The sequence below is a fragment of the Gorilla gorilla genome, chromosome 6, assembly GCF_029281585.2.
Source record: "Gorilla gorilla gorilla isolate KB3781 chromosome 6, NHGRI_mGorGor1-v2.1_pri, whole genome shotgun sequence".
In the NCBI taxonomy this organism is placed as follows: domain Eukaryota; kingdom Metazoa; phylum Chordata; class Mammalia; order Primates; family Hominidae; genus Gorilla; species Gorilla gorilla.
In genome coordinates, this window is record NC_073230.2 from 84,199,726 (window position 1) to 84,220,495 (window position 20,770).

Consider the following 20,770-nt stretch of genomic DNA (forward strand, 5'->3'; position numbering starts at 1 on the left):
GCTCACTGCAACCGCCGCTTCCCAGGTTCAAGCAATTCCCTTACCTTAGCCCCCTGAGTAGCTGGGATTACAGGAAATTTTTGTATTTTTAGTAGAGACGCGGTTTCACCATGTTGGCTAGGCTGGTTGTGAACTCCTGGGCTCAAGGCATCCACCAGCCTCAGCCTCCCAAAGTGCTGGGATTACAGGTGTGACCCACTGCGCTTCTCCCTATAAGAGAGGCCTTCCTCTGCCTCTCTCTTATAGGGATACTTGTGATGCCATGCAGGACCTGCCCAGATAATCCAGGATAACCTTCTCTCCAAATCCTTCCCCTGATCACTCCTACAGATCTCTTCCATAGAAGGTGACATTTCCAGGCTCTAGGAATTAGGACCTGCTCTCTCTGGGTGGCCGTTGTTCACTCCACCACCCAAGGTTTCCCCATCCTACCAAAAGACACAGCAGCATTGTGTCAACTGCCCAAACTGAAAACCTATGAGTTATTCTTGACCTGTCCTTTTTCCTGAGCAAGTTCTGTGGATTTAACTTAGCAGTCGCACTGCCAACTTCAACCTAACTCCATTGCCACCAACTCAGTCCAGGCCACCAGTTCTTGTTTAGGTGACTGCCATGACCCCCATTGGTCTCTCCCTGCCTCAACTCTGTCCCCTCCATCCTATATCCCCACACTGTAACCAGACTGATTATTTATTTATTTATTTATTTATTTATTTATTTTTTGGGGAAAGAAGCTTGCTCTATCCCCCAGGCTGGAGTGCGGTGGCACAATCTCAGCTTACTGCAACCTCCGCCTCCCAGGTTCAAACGATTCTGCCTCAGCCTCCCAAGTAGCTGAGATTACAGGTGTCTGCCACAATGCCTGGCTAATCTTTGTATTTTTAGTAGAGACAGGTTTTGTCATGTTGGCCAGGCTGGTCTCAAACTCCTGACCTCAAGTGATCCACCTGCCTTGGCCTCCCAAAGTGCTAGGATTACAGGTGTGAGCCACCGCACCTGGCCAGACTGATCTTTAAAGAAGTATACATGAACACAGCACTCCATGACTTAAAACCCTTAAGAGGACTACCATTTATCTCAAGATAAAATAACAAAATCCTCGCTGGGCACAGTGGTTCATGCCTGTAATCACTGCTTTGGGAAGCCGAGGTGGGAAGATCACTTTAGGCCAGGAGTTCGAGACCATCCATGGGCAACATGGTGAGACCGCATTTCTACAAAAGATAAAATTAGCTGGGTGTGGTGCTGCACGTCTGTAGTCCCAGCTACTTGGAGGGTGAAGTGGGAGGATCACTTGAGCCCTGGAGTTCGAGGCTGCAGTGAGCTATGACGGTGCCACTGCACTCCAGCCTGGGTGACGGAGTGGGACCTCATCAAAAGCAAAAACAAAACCGTTATTGTGGCTTTGAGGCCTGGATCATAACTACATCATTTAATTTGGCCAAACCGGCCCATTTCAGGTACCCAAATACCCCGTGTGCTTTCTTGCTTGGCTCTGGGACTAATGTGGTTACTGGTGCAGGGTGAGTGGCAGGTATCATGAACCACATTGTGGACCTGGAGTTGCTAGGACCTTTTCTGCCATTACACAGAAAAATCCTCCCTGAGAACACAGCCATTGGAGGACACATGGCAGAGGAAGATAAGACAATAAACAGAGACACATAATTATGGCCAGCGTGGGGGCTCACGCCTGTAATCCCAAAACTTTGGGAGGCCGAGGTGGGCAGATCACCTAAGGTCAGGAGTTCGAGGCCAGCCTGGCCAACATGGTGAAACCCCGTCTCTACTAAAAATACAAAAATTAGCCGGGCGTGGTGGCACGGGCCTGTAGTCCCAGCTACTCCAGAGGGTGAGGCAGGAGAATTGCTTGAACCTGGGAGGTGGAGGTTGCAGTGAGCCAAGATCGCGACACTGCGCGACAGAGTGAGACTTTTTGTCTGAAAAAAAAAAATATATATATACACACATACACACATATATATACACACACACATATATATATATGAAATGACCAATACACATGTGAAGATATTCAACGCAATAACTGCGGTTAAACAGCAGTAAAATCCCATTATTTATCCATCAGATTGACAAAGACTGAAGAACTAGAGAAGAAGTGGCGAAACGGGCTCGCAGCGTCGCACTCCCTACCCCGGCAGATGCGCTCGCAGCGTCGCACTCCCTACCCCGGCAGGTGCGCGATCACACACACACCCTGCAAGGGGACTTCGACCGGCACTTCCGGTCCCGGAAGGGCGTGCCCTTGGACCCCGGAAGTCCGAGCGGGGGCAGAGCCGGGTGCGCTTTGCGACAGAGCCGTAAAGGCGCGCGGGAACATGGGGTAGTACGCTGCGTTGGCAGGCGTGCTGGCCGGCGTGGAGAGCCGCCCGGGCTCTATCAAGGGGCTGGTGTACTCCAGCAACTTCCAGGTAGCGGGCCCGGGCGCCACAAGTAGGGGTGGGGGGTGAGGAACCCGGGTTGGGGTGGGACGGGCCCGGGTGGGGTCGGGAGGTGGGGCCCGGCGAGGAGGGCCGGGGGAGCCCCCGACCCAGCTTGTCTCCCTCGGCCACACAGAACGTGAAGCAGCTGTACGCGCTGGTGTGCGAAACGCAGCGCTACTCCGCCGTGCTGGATGCCGTGATCTCCAGCGCCGGCCTCCTCAGTGCGAAGAAGCTGCAGCCGCACCTGGCCAAGGGTAGGGGCGGGGCGGGGAAGTGAACCCCGACGGTCAGCGCTTTGTCATCTGGTCTCAGCTCTGCTGCCGTGCACGGCGGGACTGGAGCAAGTCGCTCATCTGAAATGAGTATGAGCCGACCTTCCCTGGTTTACGAATTAAGATGGGATGAAAATGCTTTAACTTTGAGTGTTTTGAAGGATTAAATAACCGAAGTACAAAGTGGTAGTGGCGGAGACTGTAAGGAAGTCGGGCGTGGCGGCGCGCACCTGTGGTCCCAGCTACTCGGGAGGCTGAGGGGGGAGGATCACTTGAGCCCAGGAGGTCGAAGCTGCAGTGAGCTATGATCTGGCCACTGCACTTCAGCCTGGGCGACAGAGCTAGACCCCATTCTAAAAAGAAAACCCAAACCCACGAAAGGGTAATGTTGGCAAGAAGTTGGGTGCAGAGGTCTACTGGTGAACATCGGTGGAGAAAGGGTCTAAGGCTGGGAAGCAAGACGCCGGGTTCCGATCCTGTTCTGTAGTTAATTTCTGGTGTGATCTTGGATAAGGTATCCCACCTGTATCTTGTCAGGTGATCTGTTTAGCCATTCCATTGCCGGGGCTCCATTAGAGTTAGTTCTAAGGCATTCATGCTTCATGTTTAGGGCGTTTTTGTTTTTGTTCCCTCATTCCCAGGTGCTAGTGTATGAGTTGTTGTTGGGAAAGGGCTTTCGAGGGGGTGGGGGCCGATGGAAGGCTCTGTTGGGCCGGCACCAGGCGAGGCTCAAGGCTGAGTTGGCTCGGCTCAAGGTTCATCGGGGTGTGAGCCGGAATGAGGACCTGTTGGAAGTGGGATCCAGGCCTGGTCCAGGTGAGCTGGAAGGAGTTGGGGGGTGGGGGAGGCGGGGAACTTTGCTCCTGCCTACTCACTGCTCATTGCGTCCTACCTAGCCTCCCAGCTGCCTCGATTTGTGCGTGTGAACACTCTCAAGACCTGCTCCGATGATGTAGTTGATTATTTCAAGAGACAAGGTTTCTCCTATCAGGGTCGGGCTTCCAGGTGAGAGCTTAGAGCCCTGGCTGTCCTCATCTAGGGAGGTGTCTGGGGTACTGGGAAGAGAAGTGGCTGGATAGTTGTGACTTTGCTCTCTGGGCTTTGTTCCTACCTTTCCAGCAGTTTCTCCATCTCCAAGGTTTGTTTTCCTCGCATCCCTTAAACATCGAACTCCTAGGAGCCTCATCCTACATTCTTCCGGAGCTCTCCGTTTTTTCTCTAACTTTAGCTCCTGCCTCCCACCTGGTGATTCTCACCGCCCAGTGTAGACTTCCCTTTTGCATTCTTCCCTCCTTAGGTTCATATGAATGCACCACAGATGCCACAGTCGCTGCATTCATCTTTCCTCTCAGACTTTACACTTAGTACATCCCCAGTTTAATCTAACAGATGTCACTGTTTTCCACCCATTTGGTCAAGCCAGAAACGGAGTCATCCTAGGTGCTTCCTTCTCCTCCCTCCAATCATTTACTCCCCTACCTTGAGCATCTTTCTCAGCTCCACTCCTTTTTTTTTTTTTTTTTTTTTTTTTTTTTTAAGGACTGAGTCTCGCTCTGTCACTCTCACCGAGGCTGGAGTGCAGTGGCATGATCTTGGTTCACTACCTCCAAGGTTCATGCAATGCTCCTTCCTCAGCCTCCTGCGTAGCTGGGATTAGAGGCTCCCACCACCATGTCCAGCTAATTTTTGTATTTTTAGTAGAGATGAGGTTTCACCATGTTGACCAGGCTGGTCTCAAACTCCTGACGTCAGGTGATCTGCCCATCTTGGCCTCCCACAGTGCTGGGATTACAGGCGTGAGCCACAGTGCCCGGCCTCCACTCCTTTCTCTTAATTCCCCCGGACACTGCCTAGGGTTAAGCACTCATTTCTTATTGGGATGACCACAAGAACTTCCCAGACTGGTCTCTCTGCTTCCAGACTGTCTCACTGCATTTTCCTTGAGGTTGACTGTAGGAAGCTCTAAAGGCAGATCTGATGTGTTACTCCTCTGCTAAGCCTTTTTTTTTTTTTTTTGAGAGAGTTTTGCTCTTGTTCCCCAGGCTGGATGGAGTGCCCTGGCGCGATCTCAGCTCACCGCAACCTCTGCCTCCTGGGTTCAAGCGATTCTCCTGCCTCAGCCTCCTGAGTAGCTGGGATTATGAAGGGGTGGCCTGCCCCTCCACATCTGTGGGATATCTCATCAGGTGGGACGAGAGACTGAGAAAAGAAATAAGACACAGAGACAAAGTATAGAGAAACAACAGTGGGCCCAGGAGACTGGCACTTAACATACCAAGGACCTGCACCAGCACTGGTCTCCGAGTTCCCTCAGTTTTTATTGATTATTATTTTCATTATCTCAGCACAAGGAATGCGGTAGGAGAGCAGGGTGATAATAAGGAGAAGGTCAGCAAAAAAACATGTGAGCAAAAGAATCTATGTCATAATTAAGTTCAAAGGGAGGTACTATGCCTGGATGTGCACGTAGGCCAGATTTATGTTTCTCTCCGCCCAAACATCTGTGGAGTAAAGAATAACAAGGCAGCATTGCTGCCAACATGTCTCGCCTCCTGCCATAGGGTGGTTTTTCTCCTATCTCAGAATTGAACAAATGTACAATCGGGTTTTATACCGAGACATTCAGTTCCCAGGGGCAGGCAGGAGACAGTGGCCTTCCTCTATCTCAACTGCAAGGCTTTCCTCTTTTACTAATCCACCTCAGCACAGACCCTTTACGGGTGTCGGGCTGGGGCACGGCCTCTCATCCCATGAGGCTATATTTCAGACTATCACATGGGGAGAACCTTGGACAATACCTGGCTTTCCAGCGCAGAGGTCCCTGCAGCTTTTCACAGTACATTGTGCCTCTGGTTTATTGAGACTAGAGAATGGCGAAGACTTTTACCAAGCATACTGCTTGTAAACATTTTACTAACAAGGCATGTCCTGCACAGCCCTAGATCCTTTAAACCTTGATTCCATACAACACGTTTTTGTGAGCTCAAATTTGGGGCAAAGTGGCTGGGGCAAAGTCACAAATTAACAGCATCTCAGCCAACCAATTGTTCAAGGTACAGGTCAAAATGGAATTTCTTATGTCTTCCCTTTCTACATAGACACAGTAACAGTCTGATCTCTCTTTCTTTTCCCTACAGGATTGCAGGCATGCAGCACCATGCCTGGCTAATTTTGTATTTTTAGTAGAGACGGGATTTCTCCATGTTGGCCAGGCTGGTCTCAAACTCCTGACCTCAGGTGATCTGCCCACCTCGGCCTCCCAAAATGCTGGGATTACAGGCATGAACCACCGCGCCCAGCCATGCTAAGTCCTTTCTTGGCTCCATTGTGCTGTCCCTCCTGCTTCCTCTCCAGGTCCATCTGCCACGGTGCTACGTGCACCAGCGTGCCAGCAACAGTGGCTGGTCCCTGCCCCGTGCCTCCTCCACTGGGCTCACACCTGTCTTATTTTGTCCTTTGGTGGCTCTGAGAAGCAGCCTCTGCCCCTCTCCCTTTCCCCTACTCTTTGTAAGATCCTCTTCCTTCTGCCCTACCATGTTGCTTGGACACCAGGGTGGAATAGCAGAGAACGGCTGCTTGTGTTTGAATTCCAGCTCTGCCACTTTGATAGATTTCTGAACTGAGACATGTGACTCTCTAGGCCTATTTCTGCATGGGTCGGAGAGTGGGCGGGACTCCTTTACTGAGTTATAGTGAATGTAGTTTTAACCTAAGCGCCTCACATGACTAACTCCTCATCCATCAAGAATGAGCTCAGCTCTCACTTCCCCACTCCTCACCCCCCTGTAAAGTAACCTTTCTCCAAGGTTATGCTTCAACAGGAATAGCTAACATTTATTAAATTGTGGCACGTAAGTATCTTGGATATATTGGCTCATTGAATCCTCACACCTACTGTTTTACAGAGATGCCAGTGGGGCTTGAGATTGAATCACTTGCCCAGGCTCCCACTGCTGGTAAACAGTAGAGGGGGCTCCTGACCCATCAGTCTGGCTTGACAACCCATTCCCTCAACTGCGGATTCCCGGATTCCCTTATCACCCTGTTGATTTCTCCGTAGCTGTGGTAACATTTGTTGCATGAATAGACCGTTGAAATGGGGCCTGGCAGGGAGAAATTCAGGAAATGATGAATGAATGGTTCTTCCCTGGCAGCCTCGATGACTTACGAGCCCTCAAGGGGAAGCATTTTCTCCTGGACTCCTTGATGCCGGAGCTGCTGGTGTTTCCCGCCCAGACAGATCTGCATGAACACCCACTGTACCGGGCTGGACACCTCATTCTGCAGGACAGGGTAGGCAAGAGGAATAGAAAAGGGAAGAATGTGTAGGCACGGGAAGGGCCTAGCCTGGGGTCTCTGTTTACCTGGCCCCTGTGCTCTGCCTGCCAGGCCAGCTGTCTCCCAGCCATGCTGCTGGACCCCCCGCCAGGCTCCCATGTCATCGATGCCTGTGCCGCCCCAGGCAATAAGACCAGTCACTTGGCTGCTCTTCTGAAGAACCAAGGGTGAGTGCCACAGGAGGAGGAGGAGGACATGGGGTTTGATTCTGTGCCTTTCAGTGGGTAATGAAGGCTGAAAGGATGACTTTCGCTTAAGTCTTTCCTGCTGCACCAAAGTAGTTCACGGTATTTGCCCCAAGCTAAGCTTTCCCCACTGCAGGTGTGAGATGTGGATCCCTTAGCCCTTGAGGCAGAGACCCCAGGCCAGTTACCTCTGACTGTGAGCCCTTTAAACATAGGCCGTTTCAATATTGTGTGTCCTGGCTTAACCTGCATGTTCTGGTTGTCTGTGTCAGCTGTGACAGGCCCTTAGCTGCTCCATGCATGCTCAGCTCACCCCTGCTCTGCCCTCTGCCCTAGGAAGATCTTTGCCTTTGACCTGGATGCCAAGCGGCTGGCATCCATGGCCACGCTGCTGGCCCGGGCTGGCGTCTCTTGCTGTGAGCTGGCTGAGGAGGACTTCCGGGCGGTCTCCCCCTCGGATCCGCGCTACCGTGAGGTCCACTACATCCTGCTGGATCCTTCCTGCAGTGGCTCGGGTGAGATGGCGAGAAAGCGTGGCCGAGGGACTCTCAGGTCCACAGCAGCTTAGACCTGGAGTCATTTGTTTTGGTCTTAGTTCTGACACTAATGGGCTTGGGACCCTGGGACAAAAGTTCTCCTCTGTGAAGCGAGGGTTTCAGGACTGAGGCAGCCTGTGAAGCTGTGTAACCGAGACACGCTTTTCCTTAGGTATGCCGAGCAGACAGCTGGAGGAGCCCGGGGCAGGGACACCTAGCCCGGTGTGTCTGCATGCCCTGGCAGGGTTCCAGCAGCGAGCCCTGTGCCACGCGCTCACTTTCCCTTCCCTGCAGCGGCTCGTCTACTCCACGTGCTCCCTCTGCCAGGAGGAGAATGAAGATGTGGTGCAAGATGCGCTGCAGCAGAACCCGGGCGCCTTCAGGTACAGGGCGTGCGCCAGGGTCGTGGAGGCGGGGACGGGGTGAGCTGCTCTCTTACCCAGCATTGGGGCTGTTTCTTTTGCAGGCTAGCTCCCGCCCTGCCTGCCTGGCCCCACCGAGGCCTGAGCACGTTCCCGGGTGCCGAGCACTGCCTCCGGGCCTCCCCTGAGACCACGCTCAGCGGTGGCTTCGTTGGTGTAATTGAACGGGTCGAGGTGCGTGAGTGGGGGCGTGCTTGGGAGGCGCAGGATGGCACCGGCACATCTAACATCTACACTTCTCTAGCTCAGCCTCACAGGCCAAAGCATCAGCACCAGAACGCACACCCAGCCCAGCCCCAAAGAGAAAGAAGAGACAGCAAAGAGCCGCAGCCGGTGCTTGCACCCCGCCTTGCACATAGCAGAGGCTCCAGGCTGACTCCTTCCTGGTGGGAAAGGAAGATGCCTGTCTTCTCCGTGGAGGACCCTGGGCCCTCACCGCAGGCAGCAGTTTGGGTTTTGAAAGGTTATTGGGTCCCTTCCTCGGGCTGTGTTCTTACTGGTGAGCAAAGTGTTGCCTGCAAAAATAAAATGCAGAACGTACTCTACGATAGATCACAGTTTTTTATTCTTAATGTCACAAGCAGGAGAAAAATCTCACATTCATACTAAAAATTCCAACTAGACTCAACAGGAATGAAGTCTCTATTTGTAATGGAAAGTCCCAGCCTCCCGCTGCCGTCCAGTGCGTGTACTGTACACATCCACACTCACACTCACTCAGGGTTCCCGGACTGGCTGTCCTGCCTGCGGAACTGAGGTAAACTAGCTCAGGTACTGACACTAGGAGGGTCTACCTTACGTAAGGTACAGGTAGAAGCTTGATTGCTAGGCCCAGGCCCACCCTGACCCTCCAATCCTAACAGGTATTTAGGCTTGAGGTTCACTCCCTCCTCAGCTGCACACGCAGCCAGGTATAACACTCGCCCTCAGTCACTACGGGGAGGGGGCACCGGTTACATCCACATCACATTATTTATAAAATAAGAATTACATTTCATATAACATGGCCAGAAGGAGCTCTAGTCCCCCAGGAAAGCTGCCGGGGACAGCATTTGAGCCTCTTGGCACAGGCATAACTTAACTATACAGCTAATTCCTAGTTAATAGCATTTATACTTAACCACCTCAATGAACCAAGCTTGAAGGAATTTAAAAGGCAATTTAGCTTAAATACAAAAATAAATTTTTGTTAAAAAACATTTAAATATTTTTTTCTTTTAATTTAGACACACGCATTCATACTTCTCCCAAAGAGGTTGGGCGTGGCAGCAAGGCGCTTGGGCCTGGGGTATGTGGTTTCAGAAGGACAGAAGGAAAGGATGGGCTGCAGAGGGCCCTGTTTGGGAAAAATAGGATTTTAAAAATATGGTTCATTAATTTAGGTTTTCTAACATCTACTTTGGGTGATGTAGCCTCCAGTGAGGTCAGTTAAGTGGGACAGAAACAGCAGAGGGAAGAGGTCTTTGCTTCCCCTGGGCCCATTCTCCCTGGCTGCCAGCCCTTGAAGTCAGAACACCATGGGAAAATTCAGGAGTCGGCACTTGTAGCCGTCAAGTGGTGCTACTTTCCACATTCAATTAGCGAGGCCCCAGAAAACTTGAAACAGGAAGTCCGGCACTACCAACATGCCGCCACTCATACAACTCAATTCTTCCTCCAAACTCGATTCAAAAAGCAATACACAGAGCGTCAGACAAAGGAACACAGGACAAGGCTTGAAACATACAATCCTGGAGAGGCAGACGAGGGCCCAATGGGGCCAAAGGGTAGCTGGGCGAGGAGGCAGCTGAAGCAGCGGTGGGCATCCTGCCTGCTCCAAGAGCTTCTCCCTCCTGGAGCGAGGTATCTCACCCCTGGCTCTGCCAGGCTAACAGTCTTGAGCCACCAAGCTCTGAGGGGCCAAACTGGCAGAGGGTTGGAGATGAAACATTGATTCAGGCTTGGCAGGAAGAAAACGGCAGGAGCAGCACCCACTGGGGTCTCCAAGGCAAAGCTAGATTCAAGGGCATTTAAAAAGGAGGGAATCCTGCAAGGAACCAGTGAGGGACACAGCAGCAAGAAATGGGGAAACAGAGTCCCCAGAAGGGACCAGAGGAAGAGAACCACTTCTCACAGCTAAGCCAAGCAAGATAAAGCTTTAGGGATAACCCATTTCCCAAATCCCATCAGGTGCACACCACCGATCCAGGCGGGCTGGACCCTGCACCCTCCAGCGACGACGGCTCTCGGGGAAAGGTGGAAGGGGCGCCTGCCTAAGGGTGTGCTAAGCGGGAGTCAGGGCAGCGGACACTATGTACAGGTGTTTCCTTAGTTCTCCAGCCTCCCCAGTGGAACTGTTCAAGTAGAGGTCCCAGGCTTTGGCCCTCCGCATCCTGCTTCCCCATCCCTGAGGCTTGTGCTTCCTCCAGAAGGGAAAGGGCCCCAGGGATGCCACTGCCCCCTGGCAGCTGAAGCCAGAGATCCGGGGTAGGTTTGCTTTACGCAACTGGAAGGGTCCAAGGCTCTTCCTAGCAGGTGCCAAGGTCCAGATTTAGGGAAGGGGTGGGAGGAACAGGGACAGGGGACAAAGGCTACTTTTTGCGGGTGTGCTGCCTTCGGGCCTGCAGTCGCTGTCGAGCCCCTGGGGTCTTGGATCCTGCACCAATGGAAAATGAAGGGGCCGCCGATCCTGGAAAGATTCAACAAGACCTCATCAGGGCAGCTGCTACCTGAGACTCTGACTCTGGGTGCCCAAATCTCTGGAAGGCCAGGCCAGTAATAAAACACAGGGTGCCTCAATAGGGCTTTCCCCGCTGCGTCAGAAACACTGTACGGGAGGAGCCTCCTGAAATGCAAACTCCCAGAGAGTCTCAGAGTGAGGCCCACGAATCCATTTTTACCTGGCTTCCCATGGGAGGCAAACTTCCACCCCGGACAGCTCCTCTCTGATCTCTGCCATCCAACTCCCATCCCTGGGCTGTGCTGTACTCCTAACCCGAAATGTCTTTCCTGTGCTGAACCTGATCTTCACGGGGCCTCAGAGGGCCAGGAGCCTGCCACCCCGCCCAACCTCTCCTCAGACAGACGAGCAGGGCCACAGGGCAGCTTGCTGCTTACCGAACGGTCCAACACCAACAAAGCCTTGGGCGGGTGCTGAAGATGCCCCAAAGGAGAGGCTGCTGCCCGATGTGCCCACTCCAGGCGCAGGGGTGTTCTGACCAAAGGTGGGGGTGGTGGTGCCTGGAATGAAGAGAACAGAGAGCTGGCCAGTGAGCAGAGGGCGGAGGCAGGCGAGGAGCCTGGCAGGAGCCTGTGCTCTGCAGGGCACTTCCCACGGGACCCTCAGCCCCACTTCTGCTTCTGGGGCACTCCTCCATCAGCAGCTGAGCCAGACAACCGAGTCTTCATGCCTGGTGCCCCAGCTCAGCCTGCTTCTCCCACCCGCTAATGGCCACACCAGGGCAGAGAAAAAGCCCCCCTGCCCCGCAGCCACCTCGTGGGCCTCCTGACCATCGCTGCAGAGGGGAGTACTCTGGGGCCCCCGCCTCCTAGCGTACCTGGGTTGGCTACCTCCTCTGTTCAGGCCTTTTCCCCCTAGCCACCATCCCCTCCCCTCTGAAGCCTGGTTTGTCCGTCCCGCGTCTTTTGTGATGCCCCGTGGTCCCCTCCCTTCCCCAGCCTTGCCCTGACTGGCTCTGGCTGCCTGCCCGATGCCCTCTCTGGCAGCCCCTCTGCAGGGATGGCTGCTCTCAGGGCTTGGCCTCCGGCCTGGACAAGGGGAAGCTCCCTGTGCTCCCACGCTGCTTCCACACTGTTTCTCTTCCTTCCCTAAATACCGTAACTCAGGTTCAGATCACTTTAATCTGCCATGTCCTCATATCACCTGTCAACTGCCAGGTCACTCCCTGATTCACAGAGGACCCTTGGCTCACTGGCTTCCTCCCCATCACCACTCACGGTGACCTCGCCCTGTGGGGCTGACTGATGGTCCTCTCAGCCCCTCGACCCTGCCACCCCCATGACCTCCTCTCCCCGACCCCTGCCACCACTCCTGCAGCCACACTGTCACCACAACTGCTCCGGCTCCCGAATCTCCTGCAGGCACCACCCCTCCTGCAGCTGACTTCACCTGCTCTCCACTCCTGCACCCCCTGAGCTGCATCGGGGCACTGACCCGCTGCCCCTCCTGCTGTGCTTGCTGGGGTCTCCACAGCCGGGTGGCACCAGCTGTCTGCTGACCTTAGGTCTACACCCACAGTGTCGCTGGGAAACACACGCCATGCTAACTGGCCTCACTTCAACTTCACAATCACAATTTTCCAGCCCACAAACTGCCTGGAAACTGATCACACTTTTTAATATGATGTTCCTTTCCCCCACTGTCCAAAATGACTATTTCAAAAGACCCCTTTTTTAATACACTTTATCCTGACCCTCTCTCTCCCAGATTTTCTCTACTTCACGAAGCAAACAGAAGCCATGGATCTACATTCATCTTCCACACGGGAGGAACCATCACTGCATCCTTCTGCCTGATTCTGCAACGGTTTTCCTGAACACTTAAGACCCAAACACCCAACCCTGGCCACAAACAATCCTCGCCTCTTGGCCTCCTTCCACACCAGTGCTTCAGTTCCTGCCCTCCTGCCATGCTTGTCTTTGTTCTGCTCTTCAACATACCAAACATGTTTCTGCCTCTGGGCCTTTGCATGCGCCATCCTGGGCCTGAAAGGCATGTCCACTTGTGCTGTGCCCACCCCCACCCCACCCCCATACTCAGCTTACGCTTGTTTGAGACAGTCTTGCTCTGTCACCTAGGCCAGAGTACAGTGTGGCATGATCTTGGCTCACTGCCACCTCCACCTCCTGGATTGAAACATTCTTGTGCCTCAGCCTCCCGAGCAGCTGGGATTACAGGTGGGTACCACCACGCCTGGCTAATTTTTTGGTATTTTTAGTAGAGACAGGGTTTTGCCAAGTTGCCCAGGCTGGTCTTGAACTCCTGTCCTCAAGTGATCCACCCTCCTTGGCCTCCCAAAATATTGGGATTACAAGCGTGAGCCACTACGCCCAACCTTCAGCTTACATTTGTTAAGTACTCAGAAGGCCTTTGACCAGTTAAATCCACAATGGCTCCTCCAGTCATTACTACGTTAGCAAAACATGTATTGTGCCCTGGCATCTCACTGAGTTCTATATTCAGTGCCTGTCTCTTCACTGCCACAGCATAAGCTCCCCGAGAACACAGGCTTCGCAGGCACAGCTTTTCAGTGTCCGGCCCGGTAGCCCAAGTCCACGCCCCTCCTTACCTCCAAACACAGGTTTGCTCTCAGTTGTGCTGCCCACGTTGAAGGCAAACGGTGTGCTCTGGCCGGTGGTGCCCAGGGCGTTCTGACCTAAGCCCCCTGCGAAGGGGGTGGAGGTGGCTGTGCTCCCACTCTGTCCTGCTCCAAAGCTGAAAGCTCCAGCAGTGGCGCTGGAGCCTGGGGTGGCCACGTTGATCCCAAAGCTCCCACTGCCAGCGGGGGCTGCTGAACCCCCAAACGTGAAGGGTGATGGTGTTGTGCTGCCAAACACCGAGCTGCTGCTCCCGCTGCTGGCAGTCTGGGTGGTGGCTCCAAAGCCGGAGCTGGTGGCTGCACCGAAGGAGAAGATAGCAGTGGAGCCACCAAAGGCGGGCTGTGAGCTGGCGGGAGCGCCGAAGGCCGAAGCCGTGGCTTTCAACCCAAACGCCGAGTGCGTGGCACCGCCAAAGGTAGGCTGGATGGGCGTAGGCACGTGCGCAGGCACGATCTTGATCGTGGACGCAGGTGCAGGTGTGGGTGCAGTAGCCGGGGCCGGGGCCGGGGCTGCAGAGTTTCCAAAAGTGAAAGAGCTGCTAAAGCTGGGGGTAAGGGCTGGCTTGGCGGTCCCCGGTGGCTGCCCCTCAGCGGCCCCAAATGCGGGCTGGGGGTTGGCTCCCGGATATGATGGGAGCGGGGACTTGGCGTTTGAGCCAAAGGGAATGTTGAACGTTGGGGTGCTCGTGTTACTGAACGTCAGAGCGGGCTGGCTGCTGGTGGCCGGGGCGGAGGTGGCGAGGGTGCTGCCAAAACCACTGAAGTCGGCAGCGCTGCTGCTGGTGGCCGTTGGCACGGCAGTGGGCAGGGACTGGCTGAAGGTGGTGACTGTGGTGGTTGTGGGCAGGGCAGTAGGTTTGCCAAACTGGAATATGGAGCCCATGGCCGGGATGAAGCTGGCAGCAGAGGCCTGGGGCGCCCCGAAGAGGAAAGGCTGTGAGGCGGCAGTGGCGGTGCTGGTCGTGGTACTCACACTGCTGCTGCTCACACTGTTTATGCCAAAGCCAAATGCAGGCTTCGAAGCAGAGTCTGTGGATGGACTGGCAGAGGTGATGGGAGCCACAGCAGAAGTGGCGGTGGCCAGGCCAGAGAAGAGTGGGGCAGTTGTGGTGGGAGCAGTGGCGGGAGTAGTTGTCTGCTTGAAGAAGGGAGCAGGCAAGGGCACAGGTGCAGGTGGCCCCATGCTGCTAAAGACAGGCTGGAAGGTCGGGGCTGTGGTGCTGGTGGTCGTGGGGAGGGAGGAGCTGGAGGGCGCTGTGGCTGTGACTGAGGGGCCAGGCAGTGTGAGGCCTTCCTTCTCACTCTTGGGTGGGGCCGTGAAAATGGGCTTGAACATGGGAGGTGCTGAAGATGCAGCAGGGGCAGCAAGGCTGGAAGGTGAGGTGTTCTGTGTTCCAAACAGGAAGCTTTGCTTGGGGGCGGGGGACGGGGCAGATGTGGCTTGGGATTTGGTAGCCGTCTCTGCCTGAAGGGTTGGAGGTGCCTTGGTGTCAGTGGCTGGTACCATGGATGGAGCAGGGATCAGCCCCAGCAAAGTGGTCGGGGGTTTGGAGTCAAAGGAGGGGCTGGAGAGCGGCCCTGGCGGCCCTGACTGTGATAAACCCAGAGGGGGTAGGAGGCTGGGTGTCTTTGGAGGCGAGGGGGCCTCAGTGGTTGCTGCTCCAGCAGATTCTGGAAGAAGAATAGAAAATGTGAAATTGGAATAAACACTTCAAAGATGATGATATTCAGTATTTCAGTGTCCTCCCCACGCCTACCACAGAGCCTGGGATCCAAGAGTCAGTCAATAAACTCAGCTAAGTCTACACCACAGGCCTGTACAGTAAATCAAGGAAGTGTTCATTATTTCTACCTCACAGATCATCAGACAGAAGGGGATAAAATGGGGCCTAAATGGGGGCCTAATGTGTAGAGACTAAGACAGTCCAATTGTCTGAACTCTGAAGTTCATGTATGAATCTAGATACACTTTATTTGCCTACTAAGCTCACCTGCCAGGCGCTAAGAGCACGCAACTATGAATGGGGAAGTCTCTGCCCTTGAGCAGGGAGGGTGCGTACGAACCCCAGGTTACCGTCTGATAAAGAGGTGTGGCGCGCAGTGCCGTGAAGGCCTGGGCCGGGAACACCAGCAGCCCTCGAAGTGCTGGAGGGAAAGGAAGCAGTGCTGTTCTGGACCGGTGGTTCTGACAGGCAAGGATATCCTGACCACGCCACCACATTCACACTTCAGAGGTGCTGCACCGGGAAGATCATTCTCATCTGACAGATGAGGAAGGCGAGGCTCAGGGCAGCTACGAGCCAGGCTTCAGATCCTGAGCGTCGCAGCACCCCTTCTCTAACACTTCCTGATGTGGGCTCCGGCGCTGTTAAACGTGAGCCCGCTCTGGTGTGCTGAGCCAGGGTGCGTTCGGCCTGCAGAGCAATCTCCAGCGACTGACAGGCATGACGCCCTTATTCCAACCCAAGCCGGGGATGCTGCTCAGAAGGCTGGATCCACGGCCCCACTCCAGCTCACCTGGGCAGGGTGGCAGGCTCGGGGGAGTCTGCATCTTCTTCAAGCTCTCTAACAGTGGGTTGCTGCTTGGGGCCAGGAGGGAGGTGGGTGGGGAGGCAGTTGCAGCAGCAGGCAGGGTAAAGGTAAATGAAGGCTGAGTGGTAGGTGGGGTCTCAGTGACAGAGTTCGAGGCAGCATCTAAGAAAGAAAGAAAGGTGAAGCAGTCCTGGCTTGTCTGGGACTTCTTTCCACATGCCTGTCGGAGAGCAGGCTCTCAGCACAGCTCATGGAGGAATGCCTGCCCTCAATTGCAGTGGTCCCTGCTGTCCAGTTCCCGTGAAGACCAACACGGATATCTCACGTGAGAAAGACCACAAGAAAACATGGAACCCTACTTGGGATTTTCCCAGAGAAACCCATTTTTCCAAACACCAAAATAAAACCAAAGAAAACAGACACCTGAAACCTCTCGAGTGTGCAACGATCTGTGCTCCTTACCACTCTTGTCCTCCAAGGCCTGGTTGAACCACTGTAATGCAGCCTTCTTCTCTAAGTCTAGGTCCTCGGCAGTGATCGAATAGCCAAGCTGGGGAGGTGGAGGCTACCAAAGAGAAAAAGAAGAAGTCAGGCCAATCAGAAAAAACGGGAAGGCTGGGTGTAGTGGCTCACACCGGTAATCTCAGCACTTTGGGAGGCCAAGCCAGCTGGATCACTTGAGGTCAGGAGTTTGAGGCCGGCCTGGCCAACATGGTGAAATCCCATCTCTACTAAAAATACAAAAAATTAGTCAGGCGTGGTAGCAAGCGCCTGTAATCCCAGCTACTTGGGAGGCTGAGGCAGGAGAATTGCTTGAACCCAGGAGGCAGAGGTTACAGTTAGCCAAAATCGAGCCACTGAACTCCAGCCTGGGTGACAGAGGGATGTTGTCTCAAAAAACAAAAACAAAAATAAGTTAGAAAAAAAAACAGAAGAAACTTGTCCTTAGCGTTCCTAAGACTTAGGAGAGCTAAGCCGGGGAGGGCAGGAGTAGATGGACAAGACCATACCAAGGTCAGCTGTTCCCCTCGCCGAGAAGGCAGCAGCTGAACTTTCCGCTTACGCTGCCCAGAGCTGCCAGGTGTAGACTGAGAATTCGAGTTTTGTTTCTTCCTTGGGGTTGTATCTGCAGCTAAAGAAAGAAATCAAGACTCGTTTGCTTCCTTCCCTCTTCCAGAAATGGATGGTTGTGTCCACCCACTTCGCATTTCACACTGAGTTTTCAATGGGTATCTCTGAAAAGATTCAATCTTCTATGGTTTGGTTGCTTGGATGGTGTTTGCAAGATTAAGGCGCGCACACAAACCGCTTACTGTGCAGTAATTACTGGGATCACCCACAGGTGACTCAAACTGAGCTTACCTCTATCCAATCGTTAGCCCCCGTCTGTAGCCTTTCTCCCTCATCAGACTATAAACTTCTGAAGGAGAGGAAATCTCTCTCTTTGTATCTAACATGGCTTAGACATAGCAATGCTCAAGACCTTTTTTCAATAGGTATTAATCTCTACATCCTCCACAAACACCTCCACCACCAACAGCAGCCCCTCCTCCTGGCTCAGCAACCTACCCTTTTCTCCCTGGGACTCCCTGTCTGCTGCCAATGGAGTTGAAGAACTGGAATGATGACACAGCTCCTTTTCTCTGTTGGGAAAAAAGGAACAATTTAGTCTAGAAAGACTTCTTGGCTGAAGTATTAAATAATTTCTCACACCCTCCTAACTACCAAGTGGCCAATGTCTAAAACAACCATCATTTAAGATCTCAGTATGCCAGGATAAAAAAAAAGTCAAAAGGAAATTCCAACAGAATGAAGGGAGGCTGTTCACAGAGGCCATGAAGACAGCTTTTGTCTTAAAACAAGCACAAAACAATAATCTTCAAACCTTACTTACAACCTACCAAGTCCCTGGGAGTTCTAGACACAGATGTGATCCCTGAGGGAGTGGCATTCCAGCCAACTGCAAGCACCTAGGGGGTCAGCTAGAGTCAAGAACCTGAAGGCGACTGCCCGCTGACTTGACTCTCTCTGCTCTCCACTCTGCATGGCCTCTGTGCTTGCACCCGATCCCTCATGCTGGAGTGGGAGGCGACAGCCAGAGGCCACTGGAGTCAGTATCCAAGACTATAGGGATGACAGCACTTCGGGTGGGTACTGCATTGTCCCTCTCAGGGACTTAGTTTCTTTGATTCTCCAAGTCACAGCAGCACAAAGCCTAAGAGCCAGGTTCGTTTCCCACCTTTCCTCACCCCCGTCTGTCCACGTAGCAAATGAAAACTGCAGGAGAATGCTGAGTACCTTATTTTCTTTGCTGGCCTCTCCGGTGTCTGAGAGCGGGATGAGGCTGGGCTAGAGAAGGGTGATGAACTGGGGCCATTTCTCTTCCAGAGCTAAAAATCAAGAGGGACATGACTGAGCCTGCTGATAACTTAGCATCTGACCCTCAACACGACGAAGTCTCTTTTTAAGTGACTAAAAAAATATTTTTTATGGTTAAATGGTTTGTCATGCCTGTAATCCCAGCATGCTGGGAGGCCAAGGTGGGAGGATTTGCTTGAGTCCAGGAGTTTGAGACCAGCCTGGGTAACATAGCGAGACCCCTGTCTCTACAAAAAATTGAAAAATCAGTTGGGTGTGGTGGTTTGCATCTGTGGTCCCAACTACTCAGGAGGCTGCAGTGAGCTGAGATTGCCCCACTGCACTCCAGCCTGGGTGACAGAGTGAGACCCTGTCTCAAAAAAAAAAAGAAAATGAAAATGAAAAAAATTTGTTTGTGAAGAAAGACCCCTGAAAAGAAAGTCAACTGCCAGTATTAATTATGAAAGCAAAAAAAGAAAAGTCTATAAAAGTAATGGAATGTGAATAAAGGTAGAAGGGATGGACACACTTTTGCATATATTAGCCTCAGTAAAGAAGAGCCAGGACACATTCAAACCTGTGCCAGACTGTCTATGGAAAGGATACAAGTAAATTAAAGAAGACAACCCAGTAAACTAATTTAGTCTTGCTTCCATTAAATTTTCGATTTTAATTTAGTAACTTCATTTTAAAAATACGCTGTCATGGCCAGGCGTGGTGGCTCACGCCTGTAATCCCAGCACTTTGGGAGGCCAAGGGGGGTGGATCACGAGGTCAGGAGATGGAGACCATCTTGGCTAACACAGTGAAATCCCATCTCTACTAAAAATACAAAAAAATACAAAAAATTAGCTGGGCGTGGTGGCGGGTGCTTGTAGTCCCAGCTACTCAGGAGGCTGAGGCAGGAGAATGGCGTAAACCTGGGGGGCGGAGCTTGAAGTGAGCCAAGATCGTGCCACTGCACTCCAGCCTGGGTGACAGAGCGAGACTCCGTCTCAAAAAGAAACAAAAAACAAAAACAAAAACAAAAAAAGCACTGTCATAATATTTATGACTTTTGCAACAACAATGGCATTTATCATCATGTGATGATTATCCATACATCTGCCTCTTCCACCAGGTGAGTTCTTGACAGCAAAGACGGTGTTTTCATCTCTGCTTCCTCCACAGACCAGCAGCAAAGTAAATGGCACAGAGCGGACACTGCAAATAGTCTCGTAAGTGCTGAGCCTAATTACAAAGCCACTAAACTGTCACCTCAGACCGTCTTTCCTACTTGAAAAGCTGCTAGTGATTTCTTACCCAGTACCAGCTACATCATATAAGTACAAACAGGAAGCCAACAAGCTTAATAAGTACAAACAGGAAGCCAAGCTTAATAAGAGTTCAAAAAGGGAAAAGAGGAAGCTTCAGACAAGTGGTAAGCAGCAGAACAGTTCAGTGAGGCCATCATCAGGAAGCCGGGCCCAGGAGGAGCTTGAGAAGACTGCTCACGGCAATAACAGTTGAAGTTACGCTCAAACAGCAAGAAAGGCCAGAGCACAATGGTTTAAAAAACATGGGATTATAGGCATATAAAAGAGCAGAATACAAAAATTCATCAAAGGGATCCAAGGATTGAATATATAAGCGGCATTTTCAATCACTTCAGATCCCTGACACTACCTCACTGGTTCTCAAAGGACGGCTCATCAGTCACCTGTGGAACTTTTTTTTTTTTTTTTTTTTTTTGAGACGGAGCCTTGCTCTGTCACCAGGCTGGAGTGCAGTGGCACGATCTCACCTCACTGTAACCTCCGCCTCCCTGGTTCAAGCGATTCTCCTGCCTCAGCCTCCTGAGTAGCTGGGACTACAGAAGCATGCCACCACAGCCGGCTAATTTTTGTATTTTTAGTAGAGATGGGGTTTCACCATGTTGGCCAAGATGGTCTTGATCTCTTGACCTCGTGATCTGCCCGCCTTGGCCTCCCAAAGCACTAGGATTACAGGCGTGAGCCACCACGCTTAGCCACCTGTGGAACTTTAAAAGCACATAGATGGCCAAGTGCGGTGGCTCATGCCTGTAATTCTAGCATTTTGGGAGACTGAGGCAGAACTGCTTGAGCCCAGGAGTTTCAGACCAGCCTGGGCAACACAGAAAGACCCTATCTGTAGTTAAAGTAATAAAATTAAAACAAAACCATAAACCTTGCATTTTTGTTCACAATGTGCTCCAGACACTGAGGGATACACATCACTGAGCAAGCAAGGGTCAGAAATGCCAAAGGGGCTGGACGAGGTGGCTCACGCCTGTAATCCCAGTACTTCAGGAGGCTGAGGCAGGAGGATCACCTGAGGTCAGGAGTTCGAGAACAGTGTGGCCAAC

At 52.6% G+C, this 20,770-nt stretch overlaps 2 protein-coding genes across 16 annotated transcripts in view; one reads left to right on the forward strand and one right to left on the reverse strand.

Annotated features, from left to right (window-relative positions):
- Positions 1 to 2,089: 2,089 nt before the first annotated feature.
- On the forward strand, positions 2,090 to 9,396 carry LOC101131844 (28S rRNA (cytosine-C(5))-methyltransferase-like). 11 transcript variants are annotated; one of them, XM_063708182.1, is made up of 10 exons: positions 2,286 to 2,432; positions 2,578 to 2,806; positions 3,358 to 3,532; positions 3,613 to 3,721; positions 4,759 to 4,902; positions 6,871 to 7,009; positions 7,106 to 7,221; positions 7,576 to 7,754; positions 7,948 to 8,158; positions 8,242 to 9,396. In XM_063708182.1, exons 6-10 carry the CDS (start codon positions 6,923 to 6,925, stop codon positions 8,804 to 8,806), a joined length of 1,158 nt encoding a protein of 385 aa, XP_063564252.1. In that variant the 5' UTR covers positions 2,286 to 2,432; positions 2,578 to 2,806; positions 3,358 to 3,532; positions 3,613 to 3,721; positions 4,759 to 4,902; positions 6,871 to 6,922; the 3' UTR covers positions 8,807 to 9,396. The 11 variants fall into 11 exon arrangements, with proteins under 11 accessions (XP_063564253.1, XP_063564252.1, XP_063564251.1 ...); XM_063708181.1 differs by having other exon boundaries at positions 2,578 to 2,698; XM_055392802.2 differs by having other exon boundaries at positions 2,578 to 3,532; positions 8,242 to 8,371; positions 8,442 to 8,747.
- POM121C (POM121 transmembrane nucleoporin C) overlaps positions 8,741 to 20,770 on the reverse strand; it is a 57,731-nt gene continuing 45,701 nt past the window's right edge. For all 5 annotated transcript variants that reach the window (XM_063708167.1, XM_031012961.3, XM_031012962.3 and 2 more), the window contains 8 exons: positions 18,346 to 18,437; positions 17,617 to 17,690; positions 17,058 to 17,179; positions 16,510 to 16,612; positions 16,033 to 16,209; positions 13,486 to 15,186; positions 11,294 to 11,416; positions 8,741 to 10,865 (listed from right to left, as the gene is read on the reverse strand). In XM_063708167.1, coding sequence (XP_063564237.1) covers positions 10,768 to 10,865; positions 11,294 to 11,416; positions 13,486 to 15,186; positions 16,033 to 16,209; positions 16,510 to 16,612; positions 17,058 to 17,179; positions 17,617 to 17,690; positions 18,346 to 18,437 — 2,490 coding nt within the window. In that variant the 3' untranslated portion in view covers positions 8,741 to 10,767. The remainder of the gene's footprint in view (positions 10,866 to 11,293; positions 11,417 to 13,485; positions 15,187 to 16,032; positions 16,210 to 16,509; positions 16,613 to 17,057; positions 17,180 to 17,616; positions 17,691 to 18,345; positions 18,438 to 20,770) is intronic.